Below are 25,777 nucleotides of genomic sequence, written 5' to 3'. Positions count from 1 at the left end.
AAGGTAGGGAAAATTCTACTTTTAAGTTGAAATAATTGAAAATAATTAAGGTTGCCCTCTCTGCAATGCATTGGGGATAAGGCAAAAGCAACATCAGGAAGATATGTCTTAGCAGGACATCTTTGTGTTGAAGTAGCATAATATGAAGATAAATCCTGAAGCTATCAGATATGGAACAAATCTGAGTAGCTTGTATAAGGCAGAAAAATCTATACCTTTGCTGCCATCTGGTGGTGATTCAGATTTTTGTAGCCCACATTTGGTTTCTTGCTTTTAAATAGCCATGTCTATGTAAATAAATACTCCTTTCCCTTGTAAACTACTATGTACATATAATGAATTATATTTTCTATCATTGATAAAAGCTATATTATGATAATAATGCTGCTTCCTACCACCACTTCTCCAATAGTGCCTATTTTTACATAAGCACAGGGCAGTCAGTAGTAAATAAGTGGTTATAGCAGTGGTAGACAGAAAAGACATATATAAAAGATAGGAGTTAAGCTGATGGGAGTTAGAATTTTAAAATGGGGCTTAGAGTAAGAGTTCCTATTTTCAACTGGGAAATGGAAAGAGACATAAAATGAAAATATGAGACTAAATTTCCCTTACTGAATTCATGGAGGGAAGAATGAATAGCAAGTACTGGCTACACTTGGATGTATTCTATCTGAATTATTCTTATTCCAATTTTGTGGAAGCATCTTATAACACTGCCACATGAGTAGTACAAAAAATACATACGTGTAAAAGAAAATTTTAATTTACATGCTATTCTCTCTCGCTCGGTGTGTGTGTGTGTGTGTGTGTGAGAGAGAGAGACAGACAGACAGACAGACAGACAGACAGACAGACAGAGAGGCAGAGAGGCAGAGAGGCAGAGAGGCAGAGAGGCAGAGAGGCAGAGAGGCAGAGAGGCAGACAGACAGACAGACAGACAGACAGAGAGGCAGACAGAATTATTGCAACTTAAATAGAAACATGTTATACAATGTATCATAATCGGGAGACTGAAATATTTGTTTAATCTCCTATCCATTGTTTATTGCTAATGGACAATTTCACCTCAGCTCTTCCTTTGTAGGGTTATGTTATCATTAAAAATAAATGGACTATAAATAAATAAAAAGAAGGGTAGGTGGAGAAATTTCAGCGTGGCTCTGGATTGTCCCACAAAGGCTGTGGTCAAGACAAGAATAGATTGGGGAGATGGCAAAAATACTCTGAATTTTTAATTTTCAAACAAAAAGAAAAAAAATACAAGAGTAATTATGACAATGACCACAATACAGGTTTGTATTGTGTGTTAGGTATATCAGTTTCTGGATTTCTGCTTGTCACTTGTATCCTAGTTACCTTCCAAGTGGACTACTGTAATGTGCTCTATATTGGGCTGCCCTTGAAGAGTATCCAGAAGCTTCCGCTGGTGCCAAATACAGTGGTATGGGCAGTTGTGTGTAATTATAGATCAGCACACAAATTGTATTAGTTGCCAGCCTGCATCGGGATCCAATTCAGGGTGCTGGGTTTAATTTTTAAAGTTCTCCTGCAGCTGGATTATCTGAGGAACTGCCTCTTCCTGATTACATCAGCCCATCCCATTAGAGCTGGCAGAGAAGGCATGTTGCAGATGCCATCTGCTAGGGACTTCACAATTGATGAGTCCCAGGAGGCAGGCCTTCTTTGCTGTGTCACTCACTTTATAAAACATCTTCCCCTACTCCCGAAATGAGACTGGCATCATCCCTCTTGATTTTTTTGGAAATCCCTCAGACTCTGGTTATGCAATGCCATCAGGCCTGGGAACCTCAAGGAACCAGCAAGGTACTGAAGTGGCTCCATTGTTCTTAACATCTGCTCTCCTCTCTTAGCCTTTGTGTATTTTGATTTTTTAAATGCATTTGTTAACTGTTTTATCGTTTTATTCTATACCACCCAGAGTCTTTGAGAGATAGGCAACCCATGTACATTTGATGAATGAATGGATAACTATACAAATAAAAATAAATAAACAGGCAGGCAAGCTACATTCAAATTGCACAGGTGTCCAGTGAAAATTAAATGCAAGACAAATTTTCCAGCAGCAGGAAAGCATGAGGCAGTCCCCTGATCCCAGGGCTGTGCTTGGAATAATGAGACTCTTTTGGCATGGAATCACAGAGTGAAATGTTGATCAATGCATAGCTTTCCCAGCCCCCATCTACCTATCCTCAATCAACAACGACGACAAAGGAAAAACCCTGCTGAACAAAAGTATAGATTCGGCCTAACTACTTTGAAGAAAATAGCTTTCCTTGCAGGATGAATTTGGCCCTTGGAATTTGGATTTAACACCCAGGGGCTGCAAATCAATACCAAAATGGAAAGTTGCCCTGTTGTAGATAAAGACACTTTACGAAATCATTCTGTGTGCAAGTGGGAGGTGAAATGCCTGTGTGTCTTAAGCAGAAACATAAATAAACCAAATATTGTGCAGGGTTTTTAAATTATATTTAATGCAACATCTTGAAACTAGCTCTGCATTTCTGGAGAACATTACATGGACTAAGAAGAAGGCATGCTTGAAATAATCACTATCGGTATTTTAACACTTCATTCTTCTTTCCCCAATGCCAATCAATATGCACAGAATGAATGTTTTACAGGGGTAAGGAAGTATTCCTCCTTCTGATGTAGACTGCACCCATCTCATTAGAACCAATCAGCCAAGCTGAAAAAGTACGAATGTCTTTCCAAGATAGCTAAAGAAACTAATCAGATCCAATAGGCATAAATCAATGGGCTCCTTCCAAGGGCATTACATGGCAATGGAGAAAACAATCCTCAGCCAATTAATATTGCCACTCCAGATGCTTCTCCAGATTGTCACGGTACTTAACAATTATAATTATTGCAGTAATTATTTTGAGCAATTAATTTTTAATTTAAAAAACTGAGAATCAAGCAACAGGTTGCTGGGCCAGACAGTTGATAGCCTAAAACTGAGCGTTCACAAAAGTTTGGAAGACACTAAAGTAAGGGCGAAATGGAAGAGCCTGCATTCGGGGGGGAAATAAATATTTCAGCATGTAATAGGGACTGAGAGATTGCACTAGAGCAATGGCTGAGAGAATCTGACACAGCTCAGGCTCCTTTCCCTCAGATGGTCTCAGATTCAGTTGCTGCTTGTCCTGACTGAAGAAAGACGGGACAAGAAAGCTACTCAGCAGCAGCAGCAGCCTAGAGCCTGACTCTGTATAAAGGCAGAGTGGCTGTCTGGTTTGACCAGATGGGAAGGTTCTGCGCAGTTTTAAGATTATGAAGCACTTTGAAAATGGGAAAAGTCACAAATAGTAGTGGCTGCAAGAGTTCAGTCACCTTTTGTTTTACTACGGATTAGAAAAATCTTTTGACTGGTGTTATGTACGGACAGACGTTAAATTTAGATGTTTTCATGTGCATTGGTTGCCCAAAGTTTAAACAAATGTCATTGGCTGGCTGGGCTGCTGAAGCTCCTTAAAAGGCAAGCTCCAGCAGCCCAGCCGGCAGAGCGCAGTCACTTACTCTTGCAATAAAAAGTGCTGAAACTCACTCGCGCCTCGCGCCTGCTGCTTCTTGCTGATCTAACACTGGCGATGAAGGACAAAGGGACCTGAGAACCCTCATTGGACAAGCAGCAATTTTGCACAAGAACCAAGACCCTGCACCACAGCACGAGATGGCATCACAAGCATCCCCTGCACCAGCGATCTTCGACCCGCAGACAGAAGACTGGCACACATACATGAGGCGATTCTGGATGTTCCTAGAAGCCAATGACTACCAGGACTGGACGAACAATAGGAAGTGGGCATTATTCCTAACTTACTGTGGAACGAAAATCTATAAGATGGCACAGATGTTGATTGCCCCAGCAGACATAGAGATCATCACATGGGCAACCCTACAACGGAAGGTTGGAAGACCACTACGCACCATCTGCCGCCCCATGATGAGCCGGAATGAGTTTTACCATTGGCGCCAGTGGGAAGGAGAGACGGTGAATGATTTCGTGGCCAGCCTCTGAGAAATTGTGACCTGGTGTGAATTAATCAACCCAGAAGAAATGATGAAGGACCGGATCATCCTAGGAATGAGAGACCTCTCCTTGCAAAAGAAACTGCTAATTAGAAGGGGAGTCTAATTCAAGGACGTGGTTGTGGAAGCCTGGGCAGCTGAATCATCGGATAACTCAACAGTGAACGTAAGGAAAACCAGTGGGGTACACCAAACATTCAGGGAACCCAACTGGGCATCTGAAGTTCCGGAGTACGACAATGAAGGGGACGATGCCGACGCCATCCCAAAGAGGAGACAAAGCAGAAGGGACATAGAGGGCAGACAACTATGTTGTCTGGGCTGCATGGGATTCCATTCAAGAGCAGCATGCCATTTCCAGGAAGTCATCTGCCACAGATGCCAGCGGAAAGGCCACATTACCAAGGCATGCAGAACATCCCAGCCCACCCCGTCCCATCCAAGACCCATGGCTCCACAGGGGAGACAAAACAACCCATGACCCAGGCAACAGCGGAATAAGCAGAGAGAGGAACAGTACCATGCCCAGAGGGTGATCCATCACATCACTGTGGGCCACTCAGATGCCTACGAAGGGAAAAAGTTCCATGCCACTGTGACCATTGAAGGGAGACCATGCAGGATGGAGCTGGACACAGGATCATACTTTACAATCATGTCCTGACAGACCATTAAGAAATTAAACCCAACAGCCAGCAAGAAGCTCCTCAAACCACCAAACATCCGGCTCAACGACTACCAGGGGAACCGGATCCAAGTCCTAGGAAGAATGGAGGTTGAGATGATGTTCCACAAATTCCAGGGCCATCTACCCCTCATGGTTGTTGCCAACCACTGACCATCCCTACTGGGAGTGGAATGGTTCAAGCCCTGGGGCTAGACATCACCGGCCTGCATCAAATCTCAACCCACGACCTGTATCGGCTACTGGCAGAGTTCAGGGACATCTTCGATGGGGGCCTAGGTAAATATACGGGGAAACCCATTTCGTTTCATCTAGACCTCCATGTAACCCCCATCAGACTCAAATCCTGAAGGGTCCCCTTTGCTCTATGGCCCAAGGTGGATGAGCAATTGGACAACCTAATTGCCCAAGGAACCCTCGTGCCGACCGACCACGCAGTTTGGGAAACCCCAATAGTCACCCCTGTGAAGCCAGATAGTTCCATCCGCCTCTGTGCAGATTACACGTGTACGCTGAATAAGGCCTTACAGCAAAACACATACCTGTGCCAGTTGTGCAACATCAGTTGCATTCCCTAGGAAGCGGGAAAATATTCACCAAACTGGACCTGGCTCAGGCATACCAACAATTGCCTGTGGATGAAGCCACTGCAGAAGCACAGATGATTGTGACCCACAGGGGATCTTTCAAATGCACCAGACTGCAGTTTGGAATCAGCGTAGCCCCAGGATTATTTCAGTGTTTAATGGAGCAGCTACTGCAAGGAATCCCAGGGGTAGTGCCATACTTTGACAACGTATTCATCTCAGGGGACTCCATAGGGCAGCTGATGGAACATGTGCATGAGACTTTGGGGAGGTTCAAGGAGAAGAGACTTAAAGTGAACCCAAAGAAATGTACAATCGGCGTGAGTTCCTGAGATACCTCATAGACGGGTCTGGCATCCATCCCACCAACAGCAAAGTAAAGGTCATTAGAAACGCCCCCACCCCAAGGAACAAGACAGAGCTCCAAGCCTTCTTAGGACTATTGAACTTTTATAGTATTTTTTTACAACAGAAGGCCACCGTTGCTAAGCCACTGCACAAGCTCCTGGGAAAGACAGCACTGTGGACCTGGGGACAGAAGGAAGACCGGGCCTTCGCAGCGGTAAAAAAGCTCCTATCCTCCAACAGCGCGTTCATTCAGTTCAACCATACTTTGCCGGTTTGGATCAGCTGTGACGCCTCCCCCTTTGGATTCAGAGCGGTCCTCAGCCATCGCCTACCAGATAGATTGGAAGCTCCCATAGCCTATTACTCCAAGACCTTGTCCTCGGCTGAACGCAACTACAGCCAGATCAACAAGGAAGCCTTGGCTGCAGTCGCAGGGATCAAGATATTCCATGAGTATGTGTATGGCAGACATTTCAAACTCATCATGGACCATAAGCCACTGCTGGGGCTCCTCACTAAAAACCAACAAACCCCGCCGTACATGTCCCCAAGGATGACCAGATGGGCTATTTTTCTCATGGCGTACGACTATGAGCTGATCCACTGCCCAGGGAAAAACATCAGCCATGCCGATGCACTCAGCTGTTGCCCATTACCAGAGCTGATGGAAGACCCCACCCCCACTGCCATGGTACTGCTAATCAATGTCGACCCAGCCAGCCTGGTCACCACCAGGACATTGCCAAGCACACACAAAAGGACAAGGGGTTGCGAAAGGTTCTGAACTGGGTGTTGAGGGGGTGGCCACAGGAGAAGCTGAGTGAGGAGTTCCAGAGCTACCAGAGTAAGCAAGCAGAACTATCAACTATCAAGGGTTGCTTGTTGTGGGGGAAGAGAGTCATTGTACCCCAGAGGCTGCAGAGGCGAACCATGGAAGCCCTCCACAAGGGTCACCCAGGGATAGTACGGATGAAGGTACTAGCCCAGAGCTACATCTGGTGGTCCAATATGAATAAGGACATCACGGAGTAGGTAGCCACTTGCAGACCCTGCCAGGAGACAAAACCAGCCCCACCCTGGGCTCCTGTGCGAGAGTCATGCATCCACATCAACTTTGTGGGACCAGTAGAAGGGCAGATGATCCTGATTGTGGTGGATGCTTATTCCAAATGGCTAGAGGTTGTTATCATGCAATCAACGACGGCAGAAGCACTCTGGAAACTTTTCATGACCCATGGCCTATCCGACACCCTGGTCTCCGACAACAGCCCACAACTGACTGCCAAGATGATAGAGGCATTCCTCGCAGAGCAAGGAATCCGACATGTTCTCATCACCCCACTCAATCCAGTCAGCAATGGACAGGCCGAGCGAATGGTGAGGCTCACAAAAGAAACCCTCACCTGAATGGGACCAGGAAACTGGCAGAAAAAGGTCGACCAATTCCTTTTCACCTAACATATCACCCCCCATGTGACCACCAATAAAAGCCCAGCCGACCTGTTGATGGGGAGAAGACTGAGGTCCAGACTCGACCGGTACCACCTAGACTACCTTCCAGAGAACCCCCTGGATTCCACTCGACCAACCCGGGAGTTCAACATAAACAACCAGGCATTCATCCACAACTACGCCGGTTACCTGACTTGGCTGGCAGGCCGAATTGTGGCCGTCACCGGGCTGAAGTCATACTGAGTGGAGCTAAAGGACAGAGAAATCTGGAAGAGGCACAACAACCAGCTCCGACACTGCCTGGGGGATGCTGAACTGAGAAACCAGGGCGATTGGACCTCACCCACCAGCTCAGAACTCCCAGAGAACCCCAGGTCTCTGCCTCGCGGAGCATGCTCAATTGCCATCCGGGAAGCAGATGGGCAGGAACCGGCCCCACCAAGCCAAGAGATCGAGGGACAACTATTCAACCCGAGCCGCAAACACGTAGCTGCGTCCGAAGCCGTCCTGCGAAGAAATGGCATCTCAGGAGCCAAAGGAACCAAGTCAGAGCTCAACCCGTGGGCCGAGGAGCTCCAGAAGGTTCCTTCCCAGGCAGACGGAGCAACAGCAGGCTCGACCACACCCGCCGAGCTCCCAGGTACAAGGGATCTGCGCAGGTCAAGTAGGAGACCGGCGCACCCCACCTACCTGAAAGACTACATCACCTACGTAGGTGGGGGATTGGATATTGTTCATTATAGGAGGGGACAGGTGTTATGTATGGACGTACGTTGTTAAATTCACATGTTTTCACATGCTCATCAGGGATTGGGAAGTCCCAGACCCTGGGAAGTTTGAACTACTGTCATTGGCCAGCTGGTCTGCCGGAGCTCCTTAAAAGGCGAGCTCCAGCAACCCAGCTGGCAGAGCGCAGTCACTTACTCTTGCAATAAAAACTGCTGAAACTCACTCGCGCCTCTCGCCTGCTGCTTCTCGCCGATCTAACAACTGGCATGGATTACAAATGGATCCCTGTTGCAGGCTTACTTGTACCTTTCTACTTTATCCTATGCAATGTTACTCCCATGCATAGAAACACTGTCTTGATCTTTGTCATTAGATTTTCTTAGGAGCTACTTGTAACAATATGTTGCTGTGCTTTATTGCAGGTCTTCTAAAACATTGCTTCCCAAGGCTGGTGTAGAAGTTCCCTGTCCTTCTCAAGAAAATGAGGGCGGATGGTGAAAATGTGATCCTAAGAAATGTTCTGGTTAGCCTCAACATAATGCTGTTGGCATCCATCTTCAGACCCTTTGAATGCCACCTGGAAGTGATGACAGAGAGAGTTAAAAAACAGGTGACTGATGAAGAAGGCAGCTTTGCCAACTACACATCCCCTATCAAAGAGCAACCCATGGTCTTCAGCCATATATACAACATTAATGTGCCTCTGGACAGCCTCTGCTCCTCATCTCTAGAGGCTTCATCTGACCCAGAGGTGAGTTCGGAAGATGACCGGATGACGGAATACACGGAGCAGACCTCAGACAGTGAAAGCCAGGTCACCTTCACCCACAAGATAAACCTCCCCAAACAGACTTGCAAGTGTGCCGCCTCCTCCCGGGACATACAGGAGCTGCTGAGCAGGATTGAGATGCTGGAAAGGGAGGTGTCTATACTCCGAGACCAATGCAACTCCAATTGCTGTCAAGAAAATGCAGCCACAGGTAGTAACTAATGCCATGAGGTCCTCCTAGCAGCTAAGAAATGTCAAAGGTGAAAGAATGAACTTGGAGTCATTTGCTTGAAGCTTGAACACACCAAATACTCCATTCTGCTTCCAAATTTCAGAGTTTCACATTTGGCAGTCTTGACATCCTTTTTAGTTTTACTCTTTATTAGTAGGATTAGGTTCATGTTTAATTTTTACTATGCCCAACTTTCCCCTTCTTTCACTCAGTTTTCTTTCCTTACACTTTATTTTTTCTTTCTATAAAAATAATTATCTCTCTCTGTTCCACTCCTTTTACTACTATGCGCACAGGTTAATGAACCTTTTTTCAGAAGGTACAGGATCACTTCAAAAGGTTTGTGGGAAGAGGTTTGCTTCTAGTAGCATCACTGTCCAAAATTGCTGTCGATAGGCAGGCATCATTCCTCTGAGAATGCCCCTGAAGTATTGCTTGAAAGTATCCAATGGTTACCATTCTGTGCCTTCCCCAACCCATCTCAAATAAAGCTATTTCCTGATTATTCTAAGGGAAAGTTTACATAGTCAAGAAAATCTACACTATGGCTGTATCTCCCATGACAAAATTAAGTAATAAAGACTTCACCAAATCCTTTCCTATTCCTAAGTGTGAGCTGATATTTTAAAAAGACAAGGAGAAAAAGAAAGTTTAAGAGAATGATCCCCAGAGTTTGAGAAAATATATTAAAAATTTGATGCATAAGCAACGTAACAATTTTGAAACAAGGAGTCAATTACTCCCAAATTTTAAGGAAACCAAAGTTAGAACAGGAAATAATAATCAAAATAACAAGTTGTATACTGCCATCTCTGTGCCATCATAAAAGGAGAATAAGCCGCTTTATGGCTTCCAAAAAATGATAGTAGTATAAATGCCTTTTTCTCCCTCATGCAACTATGTATACAAAGCATCAAGGGAAGGGAATTCATTCAATCTTACCCTTTTCTTATGGTTACTATACCTGAACTGAAAAGATCCAGATAACCACTAGACAGCGGGGAAGAGATGCAGAAACTCTTTACTGCCATCGAGTGGTTTTCTAGATTTTTCAACCTAGCTATGGTAGCATTCATTCATTCATTCTGCTAATTTATGCTACCTAAACATTAAAAACATAAGTATACATACAAAAGTAATACAAAGATGCTGGACTCCATTATCATCCTGACTTTAGAGCCTGAAGGAAGAATCAAATTTTTAAAGGCTTCTAGAAAGCCAACCAAAAATATAGAGAGAAGCTGTTCTTCAGTGACAGAAAGCCACTTTTTCTAGGTCCAATGGGATGGCACTGTTTTCCGAAGGGATCTTGCCAGATCTGATGAGATAGACAGAAACTAGCATTCATTCTTTGTGGCTTCCTCAAATTAGAATGAGAAGATAGATGGGCAGCTCCTCTCAAAAGCAGAGTCCTCTATGAGTATGTGTTCTCTGTGCAATATAAAATCCTAGATAAATGTAAAAACTATGTGTATAATGGTAAATGATGGACAGGAAACCTAGCCTCATTCTCCCCTTTCATATGATGAAAATGAACTTCTGAACAGAACCAAGGAATGCAGCAATTTTCACATCTGTGCCATTGAGACAAACAATCATCTGATTACTAACAGCCTTCCATCATTTGTGATAATGTAACAAGGGCAGATATTTAAAATGCCTGTGACATTCCATCATGCAAACTAAAATGCAATCAACAGCAACAACTTTTTCAGTGGAAGCAAAACTGTTCATATGGGTTCTTTCTGAATAGCAAATGGCAAAGTGTTATGGAATTCATTGGAAACCTATCAGTTTAGTCATTCAAAAGACATAGTTCACTTGGTCAACTCTACAAATCTGTTCTTCAAAACCAAAGAAACAGCATGCCATTGTGCTAAGATGTTATTGAGGAGAGCTGTCGGCATAATGAATCTCAGTACCAAAAAGGATAGGTAGTACACAGAAAATATGCTAGATAGGAGAAAATGTCATCAAAGAAAGAAGTTTTATATATATATATATGTGTGTGTGTGTGTGTGTGTGTGTGTGTGTGTGTGTGTGTGTGTGTGTGTTTTCTGCCTGGATGGTCTCCTGGAGTGAGCCGAAAGACAGACAAAGGGAAACAGTGTGCTCCCTCCCATATTTGGGCATACCAGGGGTTGTGACACAATACATACCTATTTCCCTGCCTTAGCTGATAAAGGAGGAGAGCCTGTGGTTTAGTGGCTAATACATCTGCCTAATATGTAATACAGCCCAGGTTCAAATCCCAGTAAGGGTATGGCTAGCTGATGAGAGCTAAATAGCTTGAAATAGATCTATACTAGTAGTCTCCCTTTATTTATTTATCAGCAAAAATACAACACACACACACACATGTGTATGTGTGTGTTGTATTTGTGCTGATATATATATGTATGATTCTATATATATGATTCTCTTCAATATATATTGAAGAGATTCTTAACAAGATGAGAACAAAGAAAATAAAAAAAGAATGAGTAAGAAAAAAAATAGAAACGAAACAAAAATGAAACATTTATAAAGTGGCTTCTGTTCTTTTTGACAGAAAGTATAAGTGCATTTATATTTTATCCCCTCTCTTTAAGGTTACATCATAATTTCCTTTTTTTTCCTTTCTAATCTTTAAATCCATAAATCACAAGTTCCATTTTTCTCTTTTTTTCAGCAAAAAGTCCAAGGTGTTTCACATCACTGATAAATACACTTGTTGATCTTTTTTTAATCAAATAAGTTTACATTGCCCTCTCTGCTAGTTCTGTCATCTTCACCAACCATTCTTCCCTTGTGTGTATTTCAAAGTCTTTCCATTTTTGCTGGTATAATAATCTTGCAGCAGTAATTGTATTTAAGAATAAACTTCCATGGCTCTTTTCTAATTGACTGTCCCTTAATCCCAGCAAGAAAAATTCTTTCATTTTCCATTTCCATTCTTTGTTAACATCTTTTTCTTTTGTTTATTAATTTTAAAACCAACCAACATCACTAAATCCTTTAGTTTTTCCTATTTCTTCTAGAGGATCTTCCAACATTATTACCAGGTCATCAGCAAATGCCCTTAAAAGGTTTCTCTTTAAATATTGACTCCAGCAATTCTCTTGTATTCAATGCTTCCAGCTTTCATTTAGATTGAGAAATTGAGTCTTTTCCAGTGCACTGAGGGAAGAAAGGAATAATAATGGGCATCTGGATTCTAAAAATGAGAAATGAGACAGAAGCTGTGATTCTGACACTGAACACAGCTGAGACAAGAGAGGCTGGATGGTACCTCTCTTGTTAGAATATTAGAAGAATATACCTGAAAGAAACTGAGACACAGAAGGTTAAGACTTCAACTGAAGAAACACAGGGGAAATGGAGATGGAGTGAAGAACCTGGGCTGATCAAGCCTCTTAGTAATTTAGAGCAATATCCTGAAGGAGAGCGTCTGTGCAATAAGACTATAGAGCCATCCTTCCTATATTTAGAAAGGGTAGTTCAAAAGGGAGGAAACAATGGGTGAGACACTCCAGAGAGCCATCCCCTCCCAAACCTGCATTGATCTTTTTTTAAAAAAGAATTTTATTGGTTTTTAAACATTTATGGGAAAAGGTAAATTGGTACATAGAAAATTTTGGCAGCTCCCACGCTAGTGGTAGAAATCCCTCCAAATCTCACAATTTTTACAATATTAAAAACAACGTATAAAAGATAAGCAAAAACCAGAATCTTATTCTGTGTTGTATCAACGTGTTCGATCATTTTTCCTTTGTCACTTTCTAGTATATCAACAATTACAAATATTTCAAATACTTTTATTTTTGTGACCTGAGCCTTTTCGATATTGCTCCTTCCTCCCTGTCCCCAGGTGGAGCCACAGCACCCCCCCTCCTTCATATCTTGTACCTTGCTACTCTTTTCACTACCTTCCCTGTGTTCGTCCTCTAGGAGAGAGAAATGTTTTTTAATAAAGGCTTCAGCCTCCTGCACTGTATTGATTCTAATTCTATTTCCCTCCCAAAAGGTCAACATTCCCTCTGGCAATAACCATCTAAACCAAACTCCTTTATTGCATAATTTCTTTGATAAGGAGGAATACTTCCTCCTTCTTTCTCTTATCTTTTTTGGAATTTGCTTAAGAATGGTGATTTCTTCATCTTTATATTTTAGTGGTCCTTCTCTTTGGGCCCCAAGCACCTCATCCCTTGTGGTCCTCCTGAGAAATTTAACATGTACCTCCCTTGAAACATTATGACTTCTAGCATATGCTGAATTAATCCTGTAAACCAGATCCATATCCCACCACAGCTGTTCTTTGTCTCTCTTAATGTATTCTGCTAAAATTGTACTCATAATATCCTTAAGGTCTTCATTTTCTGTCTCTGGTAGGTTCTGGAATCTGAGAAAAAAGGACATTCTTTCAAATTCTATTTTTGCCATAAAGTTTTCCAGGTCTACATTTCTCTTCCGGATTGCCTTAACCTCCTCCCCCAGCCCAGTCGCTCCCTCCTCCAACACCACAATTCTCTGTTTGTTTTCTGAAATATGAGATCTGTCACCTCTTTTTTCAACTCATTTTGACCCCTCATAATTTCTTGAAACATTTGGGTAACAGATAGCTCTTTTGGGCTCTCTCCAGACCTTTCTTGTTGTAACAATGAAGTAATTTTCGTTTGCTGCATGCTTGGACTGGAGGTGGCAGACGCAGGAGCTGAAAATGACTTGCCCATTAGTGATTTCTTAGGCCCCATTTGTCTAAGTTCAGAGATGTATATAAGTCTTTTACAAAGAAAATGGCGCCAGCGGATTGCGCAGCTGTGCCAGTCCAAGGAGGCAGGCAAATCCAAAAGCGAAGAGTTAATTCTCCTTCACAGTTCCAAGGCACCGAGGCACACCAGAAAGGGGAAAGTCAAATAATCAAAGTCCAGGAAGACCACATAACAGGGAAGGTCCCGGTCTCCCTCAGAGAGGGTACTAAAACAATACCAGAGGGTTTTTTTTTCGAAGGTAGTTTCAAAAGGCAGACTTCATTTGTAAGTGCAAAAACAAGGACAGAATGGAGCCATCTTGGCTACTCCTTTCACAGGGAGAAGAACGGAGATCTCCATAAAGTTTTTTTTAAAAAAAGACAGCTCAGCAATCATCTCTTGCAATTGTGATAGCGATCTTTCTCACATAGTTAGTTCAAGTGACGAGTCAGCCTTTGTTCTCTCTCCATTCCAATATAGAGAGAAATAGTTCAAATGCTGCTTAATCCAGGGGGGGGGGGGTAAAGAGAAGAAACACTCTCCTCTAATCTTCAGTTTCAAATAAGTTGAACACGAACTTACAGTAGTCTGCTGCTTATCCTTTAATGACGATTAAGGAGATCAGGATGGCTCCCCCACCACCAGCATTCAGCCGCTCTTCCTTGGATAAATTCCTCCCTCCCGGAGCCCATTCGGCAAAAGGGCAGACAGCCCGAAGCTGTCCCAACCCCCCCCCTCCGCTCCCCAGCTCCTAGGCGAGGCTGAAAACACCCCTGCCCGCTGCCGCCGATTCCGGGAGGTTTTAGCGTGCCGCCCTTCGGCAGAAGACCCCTCCAAGGCCCCCTGTGCTCCTTACGGAGCCAACTAAAGAGACAAGCGGCAGACAGCACGTCCGTCGCCAGCAGGAACCGGAAGTGATCTCCCAAACCTGTATTGATCTTAAAGGGTTAAATTTAAGAATCCCAAACTGAACACTCAGGAATATTTATTTACAGGCAGAGGCCTCTGGGCAATAGGAGGTTGGCAGGGAAAACAAACAAAAGAGAAGTTCTATTTCCGGTCCTATTAAATTTGTTTAATTTTCCCCATGAGGAGTAGCTTGAGCGGTACAACTGAGCTGGTCTTCAATCAATCATATAGCTATAGCCTGAACTTAACAATAAAAGAGTAAGATCTATAAAATCATTTTATATATGCACTTAGTATGAATAGCATACTAAGTCTTTAAAAGACTAAAATAAACCATTAAAAGTCGATAAACAAAGATATCTAAAACTATCATTCAAAAATATAGTCCCAGAGTGTTAAGTTATAACTGACACAATGTGGAGGCACATATATTAAAACATTTGAGTGAATAAATATGGTTTGGTTGGGCCCTGAAAGAGCAAGAAGGGAAGACTAAGTGAACTTTCCTAAGAGGACATTTCACAATATGGAACCACCACTGAAAATGCCTGTCATCTCAAATAGTCATTCAGTTAGGCTCAAAATATAGATACATTCAGAGCAAGGCCTCTAAGGGGGTGCTCGGAGTTATTTTCCCTTACCAGGAAGTGATTGATAAGAAAAACTAGTGTTTAATTGAGTTGTTTATGTTGCAATCGTCTATTTCAGACCCCATTTGTTCCTTCAAAAGCTAAACAAGACTCAAACTTGTGAAGATTTAGTTTCTTTTTTAATAAAAATTCAGATTATCCAGGGAAAAAATATTTAAAGCAAAGCAAATTTAAAAAACAGAATTGAATGTAATCTATAAAGTCTATAAAATGCAAGGGGAGTTATTAAGTGAAAGTATGGACTACCTTTGAAAAGCCAGTGTCAAAATGTCTCAGCTAGAGACTCTGCTGTTTGAATTTCACACTGACAATTTGCTCTGAAATTGAGATGTTTTATGCTTTCCTTCCAGGACTACCAATGGTAGAGCATTAAAGCAAGCAAGGGAGAAAGTTCTATAATGGGAGTGAAGAAACTTCCTTGTAGTAGGGAAGAAAAACAAGATAGCAGTTTTGCAATTCCAGAGGATTCCTGGTACACAGAAATGTGTTTGTGAGGAGAAAAAGATTTAAGAAAATTAGATCTGTAAAACAAATCACTCAAAGATCAATTAACCCTGAAGTCCACAGAATATTGGAGTAATTGAACTATGAAAATGAAAGGTAAAAAAATAGCTAGCAGCAGAAAGAAAGAAGGAAAATTGTGGGGAGAGGCAATTGTACCACAAAAGCAAGATACGAGGACTACCTACCTGCAGATGGATATTGAGGAAGAGAATATGCACCAAGAGGTTAGGGCTCAACCTACTGAATATGGACTACAAAAATGTAGGTGACAACTAGAAAGCATCAACAAAGATAGTTTGCTGCAGCTTTTCCCTACTATCTAATGTCATCCAGAGTTTTGAATTTTTGCAACCCCGATAAGGAAGTTCTATTAAAACTGTTCTCTGCTGTTCAGTATGCAGTGGGATTAGGAAGAAGAAGATAAAAGAGACTTCTTTCTCTCTCATCCACTTACACCCCACCCCCAAAACACATAGTACAGTAAAGGAATCAGCAGTATTTTAGTTGTGAACCTGTTAGGAAGGGGAAAGGGGGATAATGTATGTTTCCTTCCCACACATCATCTTCTCCTTCCTTCCACGTGGGAGGAGAATATTTGTTAAGGGATGAGACAATACTGTCCTATGTCATCAGCTTTTTTTTTCCTCCGTCTCACCATGTAAATACAAAGTTGAGAAGCTGGATCCAACCATTGCATCTTTATCACAGGTAGTTTCTTGCTGTTTGCCACAATTGACTGAGCAGCAGGAAGCAATTCGCCATGAGTAGTATTTCAGTTGCGCAAATTCTCAGATTAGAAACTACGGGGAGCCTGGTAAGTGAAGGTGGGCTCACAGTTTGGCAGTATGTTCCATCTCTTTTAAGGACAATTCTTCTACCTATCTTTGGCAAATGACTTTTCCAATTGAAATTTTCCATTTGCAATAATTTCACTTTTAAGCACTCATAGATATATACCAAATAATAAATGGTGGTTTTGAAAGTATGAAGAAGTACAGTTTTTATTATTTTGCAGAGTATTATTGCTGCTTTAATGATGACATAGCATTAGCACTTAGACTTATATACCGCTCCATAGTGCTTTACAGCACTCTCTGAGCAGCTTACAGTGTCAGCATATTACCTCCACAATCTGGCTCCTCATTTTACCAATCTTGGAAGGATGGAAGGCTGAGTTAACCTTGAGAATCAAACTCCTGGAAGTCAGCAGAATTAGCTTGCAATACTTCATTCTAACCACTGTGCCATAGGATTCTTATGTGACAGGCATTATGTAATACGCAAAGACTGTACAGGTGTAATAAAACCCTTAGGCTCTAAGTCTTGAGTAGTTGCCTAGAATCGCGTTGGTAAGAAAAGCGATCATAGAAATTGAAATAAATAAATAAACTAAAAAACTCTTTCATTAATATAGACAGCATTTCCATTGCAAAATTGGACATTGCATCATTAAATGTTTATAGTGAGATTGTACATACAGACCAGGTCATGCACGCTGAGACACCGGGGTAGAGTTAAGCCATTGGAATGACAATGAATATGCTGTACATAAGAATGGATTGCTCCAGCAATGGTTCTTAGAAGGAGAATGTTCTTTGAAATATTAGAGTATGCAAACTCAACTTAAAAATCTATCCAAAAATATATTAGGATGCTTTCATGTTTTTTCCCCTTTTTCTATCTAAAATTCTTTCAGATGTTCTTTTCCTGCTGGCAGTAAAAAGTGGGAGGACCTCCTTAAGGCTCAACAGGTTACAAAAAAGATCATGGTGGCCACCACAGAACCAGAGACTTGCCTACTTGTGATTTATTCTAAATGTTTGGGGATATTTTTAATTTTGATTAAGTATGGGATTGAGGATTTAGATTTGAGCCAACATTGGGGCAGGGGGAAGATGGAGGATTTTAATGAAACCTTTGATAACTCCTCTCCCCCCCCCCCCAAGTACAAGTTTGTTCTGATGGAGTACTTATGCAAAGTATCCATCAAGAATGATAATTGATCTATAGCTATCCAAAGTTAGAAGGAAAACAATTGCAATTTTTACTGAAAGATCTCCCACAGCTCGGGAGACGGGGGGGTAGTGCTCATAATAAAATCTCAAAAATACAGGTAGTCCTCGACTTACAACCGTTTGTTAAGTGACCATACAGAGTTACAATGGCACTGAAGAAAATGACTTATGACCATTTTTCACACTTATGACGATTGCAGCATCCCCGTGGTCACATGATTTACATTCAGATGCTTGACAACTGGCTTATATTTACGACCGTTTGCAGCGCCCTGGGAGTCATATCACCTTTCGCAACTTTCTGACATGCAAAGTCCATGGGGAAGCCAGATTCACTTCACAATCATGTTACTAATTTAACAATTGCACTGATTCGCTTAACCAATGTGGAAGAAAAGTTGTAAAATGGGGGGGGGGGGACTCATTTAACAAATTTCTCACTTAGCAACATAAATTTTGGGCTCAGTTGTGGTTGTAAATTGAGGACTATCTGTATACATTTTACTGCCACCCCCTTCCACCCCATCTCCCAAATTATCACATATAAACTTGATATTAATACCACCAATATATGGTTGTAGGAGAAGGAACCTCTGTTATCACAACTATGGATTGAATTTAACAGAGTTGCAGGTTGCTGGGAATGGGGAAGAATCTCTTTGGCTTTTGGTATAGAAGAAATACTTTTCACCTGCCAGGATTTTCCCAATCTCCCCTGTAGCCTATTCCTTGACTTCTCTTTTCCCATTTATTTGATGCAGCAGCATGTTAAATGTTGCCATCCTGCAGACACCAGGACATTAAGTGGCCTGTAAATTGCATGTCTCGGGGCCACTTTTCCCTGTGATGGATGCTATTCAGAGTGACCATGAGTGACCATCTGGTGGCAGAAACACCCGCTGGATATGGAGCTTCTAGGCCACCTGGCTTCCATTCGAAGAACACAAACATCATGATGAATCGCATTTCTTGGGCTTCTTAGCACCCGAGATGATGCTGCTCAAACAAAAAAATGTGAGATATGCTTGGAAAATCAATACTAGGAGGAAAAACTTTCAATAAATAGTTTCAAAATATTTCCCAAACTCCATGGAATTTAAAACACAGCATCTGCAAAGGCCACAAAACAAGAAGGGGTTTCAAGTGTTGCAAAATACTTTGCAGATTGCTCATGCTCTGATCTCTCTCTCCCCCCAATAAATAGTTGAAAGTTTTAATGCAACAGAGTTGTAAGCTAGACAGGTTTATATTTCGAGCCCAGTAATACTTGTCTTGGAGCATCACAAAGATAAAGTAGATAATATATGCAGTATATATGGCAGAGCATGTTTTGATATTTTTAAGGCTTTCTGCTATCTACTTTCTCTTTATGATGCTCCAAGACTGTATTATCTGGCTCAGAATATAAACCTGTCTAGCTTACAACTCTGTTGCATTAAAGCTTTCAACTATTTATTGGGGGGAGGGAGGGAGGGAGAGGGGGAGAGAGAGATCAGACCATGAGCAATCTGCAAAGTATTTTGCAACACTTGAAACCTCTTCTTGTTTTGTGGCCTTTGCAGATGCTGTGTTTTAAATTCCATGAAGTTTGGGAAATATTCAGAAAGGTCCATAGCATGACATGATAACATCTGAATAACTTTATTCCCCAAGACCTCTAGCACCTAAGTATTGTCAGGGACAATAGTGTTCCATACTTATTTGTAATGTTTCATTAAATGGTTTCCAGGACTTGCAACTTTACCTAATCGACCCAGATGTTCTTAGGAACCTCAAAGCCCTAGTCCAGTGATAACTGGGTCAGTATCATTGCAGGCATCTGTCATTCTCTCATTTTCTTTCTCATTCCTTACCTTTATTAAGGAAACTCCTTCCTCCATTAATGCCAGGAAAATGTAGAATTATTTGCCATGTTTATTCCTTACTGCAACGCTTCATTAGAATCACTTGGGGGATTCTAAATGGAGAGAAGTAGCCAATCACATTTTGGGGGCCAAAGGGGAGGCGGGACTGTGATTTTAATAGAGGCATCAATTGCAGTTGTTGAAGATATCCCAATATATCTCACTTTGAGCTGAACTGATATGGTCTTTATTCATTATTAAGAAGGTATGAAGTGTGCCAAGGATATAGCACTAATAATTGTTTTTACAATTCCAGGGCAGCTGGATTACCTCCCCCATTGCGGCAGTCATGGTAACTTTAGCCTGGAAACCTGTGGGTGCATCTGCGATGAAGGCTGGGCTGGGAAGAATTGCTCTGAGCCTCTCTGTCCCCTCGGCTGCTCTAGCCGGGGGGTGTGCATTGATGGCCAGTGTGTTTGCGACAGCGATTATAATGGGGAGGATTGCTCCGAGGCACGTTGCCCCACTGACTGCAGCTCCCGAGGACTCTGTGTGGATGGAGAATGTATCTGTGAAGAAGGCTTTGCCGGAGAAGACTGTAACGAGCTCAGATGCCCAGAGGACTGCTCAGGGAAGGGAGTCTGTGCCAATGGGACTTGCATCTGCCAAGAGGGATACATAGGGGAAGACTGTGGGCAGCTGAGGTGCCTCAACGCTTGCAGTGGGCGTGGATTCTGCCAAGAAGGCCTGTGCTCTTGTGAGGAAGGTTACCAAGGACGGGATTGTTCAGCAGGTACGTTAGAATGTAAGATAATGGATAAATATAGACCTCAAAGGACCCCTAGCAAATTTCAAGCCTTACTTTGTCACTTTTAGACATATATATATATATATATATATATATATATATATATATATATATATATATATATATATATATATATATATATATATATATATATATATATATATGTATGTATATTTTAAAGGAGCATAAAAATACTAATGCAGAATTATGCAAATATGCCCAACTCTTCCCCAATAAAATAGTGGAAACCTGCTGTTCTCAAATACTGTCAATGAGATATGTAAATACTATTATTACGCCCTTCTTTTCTACATAAAATAGTAAATTTCTACTCTTGTTTAGAAAAGAATCAAACTGACCTTGTGCAAGGTATGAAAGTGCCATTAAGTGATGGAAGGAAGAAAGGAGCCATTAAGGAGAGACCTGGACAAGGGTTTAATACTCTAGAGATAGAAAGAAGCATGTAATTCCAATAATCCCATCATGAATTTGTTTAGTATGACTTGCATCTATTTCTTGACCTAGCCTATCTCAAAGGGCTGACAGCTTTGCTCTTCTCTGTTCTACTTTATTGAAAGTCTGGAAAGAAGTTGCTAGCAAAATCAGAGGAGGGGAGAGATGGAGGGTAGGAAAGGAAGCCAGAAACAAAATGTTAATAAAGGGGGCAAGCCATGACAATAACAAGGACTTCAGGAGATGTTGGCAGGTGACCAGAGAAAAGAGCAGCGATCCATGATTCCCAGAACTTCCAGCACAATCTCTAATCATATTTGCAGCAGGTCACTGGATCTTACCATCAAGATATGTAATCTAGCTGTCTTTGAAGACCTCTTGAATATTGTAGCTGGTGCAAAACGCTTGTTAACCTGCTTGCTAACTGGCACTTGTTGCCATGAGCTGTGAAACTTGCATTAGTTGCCAGTGAGTTTTTGGATACAATTCAAAATGCTTTCATCTATAAAGTCCTGCATGGCTGGACGTGCAGGTACTTGCCAAACCACCTTTTCCCAAAATTAATCTCTCTGATTCATTCTTCCCAGGGAAAATTGCTAGTATTTCCCATTTTCAGGAAGCAATTGGGTGTAAAACACAGAAATGCTGTTTTTTTTTAGTTATGGCCTCAGTCCTGTGGAATAACTCCCTTTAGAAATTAGACTATCAGTTTATTGAACATCTTCCAGAAACTAATGAAAACAGAGCCCTTCTGGAGGATAGGATGTTTATTGTTTTAATTGTTGTTGCTTCATTTTTAATTTTTATTTAACTTAATTAGTTTTGTTTTTGTGGACATTATAATCATTATCTCTCTTTAATTGTTAATCACCAAGAAACCCTGTAGATTACAGTAGCATGACATGTAATAAATAAATGAATCATAAATATCTACGATAGAACAGTTGTAGAAGAACAAAGGATTTTTATTCCAACCTTTAAAAGCATCAAATCCACTTCTAATCTGTCCCTGTATTTCTGATAATCAGCAAGGATTACTCAGCGGGTCAGAGGTACTAACACCGAACAGGCATTTTTGGAAGAGTCCTACATGTTCTAGCTTCCTGTAAAGATGCCATGGGAAGTAGCGAACTTTTTGGTTTCAGAAGACCACTCAGATCTGGGATGCATTTTCCTTAGTTTATTTTTATGTTTTAGAACTTGCAGTAACAGTAAGGTTTTAGCTGTTGCAAACTCATAGCTTAGGCAGCTCATCAAGCGCAGGACTGAACACTTTGCTTGTTGGATAATTTCTGCCATTCATCAGAATCAAGTAATACAGTGCCCTCCCCTCCCTTTCTCTCTCCCTCCCTCCCTCCCTCCCTCTCTCTCTTTCTCTCTCTCTCTCTCCCTCCCTCCCCCAGTGGTGGGTTTCAAAAAAATTTAGAACCTCTTCTATAGGTGTGGCCTGCTTTATGGTAGTGGCTTGCCAGCCATGTGACCAAGTGGGAGTGGCTTGGCAGTCGTGTGACTGGGTGGGCATGGCCAACTTGTAAAATGTGGTGAAACTCACTTAACAACGCTCTTGCTTAGCAACCAAAATATTGGCTCAGAAACTCTGTCATTTGAAGCACGCAAGTCTTAAAGCTGTCAAGTTACAAGACCCTTGCACCCCTAACCTTTAGGGAAAAAACCTCCAGGGGTGTTCAAACTTGACAGCTTTTAAGACTTGTGGACTTCAACTCCCAGAATTCCTCCTCCAATCATGTTGGCTCAGGGACTCTGGCATTGAAGTGTGCAAGTCTTAAAGCTGTCAAGTTACAAGACCCTTGCACCCCTAACCCTTTAGAAAAAAAACCCAGGGATGTTCAAATTTGACAGCTTTAAGACTTTAAGGTTTAGATAGGACTCTTAGAGGCAGGTGGGGCGATTGGTGAGCCAGCCAATCAGTGAGCAGCGGGCAGGGCAAGCATTGTGCGGACGGGTGGGGGGAGGCAGCTGGAACCGGTTCTAAATGGCACAGTAGATTTGTGGAACCTCTTCTATAGAAGAGGTTGGAACTGGCAGACCCCCCCCCCCTCTGCCCTCCCCCCTCTCTCTCTTCTTTTTTTCCCCAAAAGAGCAGGAGGGCTGTTATCCAAAGTGTTTTTCTACTTTTGCTTTGAGGAGAAGGCTATTTAAACAATAGGAGAATCTCTATTTCTATATCACATTTCTCATTTCAAATAGTAAGCTTAATAAGGATGAGAAGAGTTCTTGTGAGAGACCACTCCCTTCTAACTCAAGGCAATTTCATCTTGCTAAATGAATTGTCCAAAGGGAGGGAGTGAAGCAAAAGAGGCATTGACCAGAAACAGCATTTTTCCTGCTAACGTTTTCCAGAAGTCTGCCTCTTTCCTTTTTGCAAAGGAAGATAACAGAGTTGGAAGGGACCTAGAAGGTCTTCTAGTCCAACCATCTTCTCAAGCAGAAGACCTTATCATTCCAGACAAATGGCAGTCCAGTCTTTTCTTGAAAACATCCAGTGATGGAGCACACCTATAATTTCTGAAGGCAAGCCATTCCACTGAATAATTTTTCCTGTCAGGTTGGAACTTTCTTTGATAATCTTTCATCCATCACTCCTTGCCCTACCCTCATGTGCTTTGGATAATGGGTTCTCCTCCTGTTCTTTGTGACAACCCTTCAAGTGTTGGAAAACAGCTATCATGTCGCTCCTAGTCCTTTCTTAGACTAGATATACCCAGTTCCCTTAACTACTCATCATAGGATTTAGCCTGCAACCCCCTTATCATCTTTGTTGCTCTTCACTGCACTCTTTCTAGGGCCTCAGCATCATTTTTATATGGCGGTGACCAGAACTGGAAGAAGTATTCCAAATGTGGGCTCACTGGTGCAGTATAGAGAGATACTATAATTCAGTATAGAGAGATATTTCCTGTGATCTTGGTGCTATCCTTGATACAGCCTAGACCTGCATTGGCTTTTTTGACAGCTGCAGAAGACTGCTGACTCATTTTTAAGTGGTCCATCAGGACCTCTAGATCCCTTTCACAGACACAACTGTTTAGCTATGTACCCCCTCTTCTATACCTGTGCATTTTGGTTTTTCTTGCCAAAACCTTACTTTTCTCAACACTAAATTGCCCTTGGTTGGGTAAGACCCAGTGTTCAAGTCTGTCGAGATCATTCTGTATCTTGAATCTATCTTGAGGCTATTCCTCCCACTTGGTATCATCTGCAAATTTGATGAGTTCCCCTTGATCTGTAAGTGTTAGTGTATAAGCATCTGACTCCTTCTTGATGACCCTGCATTTGCTTCCTATGTCTCCTGCTTTGTATATGGGTTCCTCTTCTTTCTCACTACACAATATTTTGAGATTTATGCTTGGGATTAGGTCCTAAAGATCCCCTTCCAGATTTAGTTTAAAGCCGTTTGGATAAACTGAGTCATTTGTTTTCCAAAAATGTTCTTCCTGATTCCTGATTCTTGTGAGGTGTAGCCCATCATCTGCCAGAAGCTCTACATATAAGTAATTTAAATCATGATCTATGAATCTAAAGATTATGTCCCTGATCATTCCCACAAATCATACAATTTTACATTTGTGACATGTTTGAGGCATCTCTTTTGTTTTCACATAGGCTGGCTGGAGAACTGCTATCCCTTATTGGCAGCAGCAGGAACAGTGGCCCCATTCATTCAAATATATTATTTTGTTGTATGTTGTTCCCAAAGGGAATTCCTCCAGTGAGTGGCTTGATATTCTCAGCGAATGGTTCAATGATTGAGATGCTTGTGGCACTCACATGATGGATAAGTGTTCTTACAAATACACCTTTTATGCATAGAAGATTAGCATGTCAAAATGAGCTGAGTCCCCCTTTCTACCATCCAATATTCTGGAGAGTTTGGACCAACAGTGCTGAGTGGACCATTAAGTCCATTCTACTCAATCCATGCTTGATGCAGAAGTCCTAAGGCTAGATGCATTATGAAAGCAAAGACGTGGGAGTTCAGTCATTGGAATTATTTACTGGTTTCTTCCTTTTAAGGGCAGTAGTCCAGCTATCTACAAATTATACAGTAACAACAAGCTTCACAACCTGATTTTGGCAAATCGGGTTGCTACAACACAACAGCTATTTGGTTTCCAAGCCAGTTATTACCCATATATAAAGAATACCGAGAAAGGTATTGTTATTGTTGGAACAGAGGTAGGGGCTATAAGTACAATAATATGTCTGTTTAGTCTAACCAATGTCCATTGAGTTTACTACTAGACTTTACTACTAAGCAAATGGGCATAGGATTGCTATAGTTCTTAAGAAACAGAGTGGAAAGTTCCTTCCTATCACTTCACTTCATGTTTTCATTTCATTCACTCAGTTGGAATAACAGAAGCCAAGGCTGCTATCACAGCCTTATGATGCCAGCAAGAGCTTCAAAGGCTTCCAAAAAATCTCATCCCTATCCATATTGATGTTAGTTACCCTAGATGGGTTAGTTACCCTAGATTTTCCTTATGAACTAAATTTGTCTTATTATTCTCAGCGCCTCACCCCAAAGGGAAATAAGAATATACTAAACAGTGCCATCATCAAACAAAGAGCACAGTCAAGGGTTAACAGCTAATTTGATAGAAGTAATTTCCTCTGACTAATTAAAAGGCTTGGGTGTATTTCTATATTGACTCTGACATGTTGATATTTTTCTTCCTTCACCAGTGAGGTAGAATCATGAAAGGCAACCTCTTCTGTATTATTGTTTACAGCTGAATGCGCATGCAGGAACTTATTATTCTCAAATGCCCTCTGCTTATTAAAGTTAATTCTTATTGTACTAAATGATTTCTAAAATAAAGAGAACTTACATATATTTGCATATCTCCTAAATATAGAGACAAAGCCTTTTTGGCTTAGAAAGCTTTTTGTCTGTATCAATTTTACAGCCTCAGCCATGCATTTGACCTGTTCCATTTAAGTTGAAAATAAAGCCTCAACACACTTCATGTATAAACTGG

General features: G+C 41.7%; 1 protein-coding gene across 1 annotated transcript in view; it reads left to right on the top strand.

Moving 5' to 3' along the window:
- TNR (tenascin R) overlaps positions 1-25,777 on the top strand; it is a gene marked incomplete at its 3' end in the record, with an annotated part of 475,297 nt that overhangs the window by 376,272 nt on the left and 73,248 nt on the right. The window contains exons 3-4 of the mRNA XM_081945981.1: positions 8,283-8,840; positions 19,830-20,306. Coding sequence (XP_081802107.1) covers positions 8,342-8,840; positions 19,830-20,306 — 976 coding nt within the window. The 5' untranslated portion in view covers positions 8,283-8,341. The remainder of the gene's footprint in view (positions 1-8,282; positions 8,841-19,829; positions 20,307-25,777) is intronic.

The sequence above is a fragment of the Natrix helvetica genome (assembly GCF_964273705.1).
Source record: "Natrix helvetica genome assembly, chromosome: 3".
Taxonomy (NCBI): domain Eukaryota; kingdom Metazoa; phylum Chordata; class Lepidosauria; order Squamata; family Natricidae; genus Natrix; species Natrix helvetica.
Note: the sequence above shows the minus strand (reverse complement) of the source record. Positions and strands in the feature narration are given on the sequence as shown.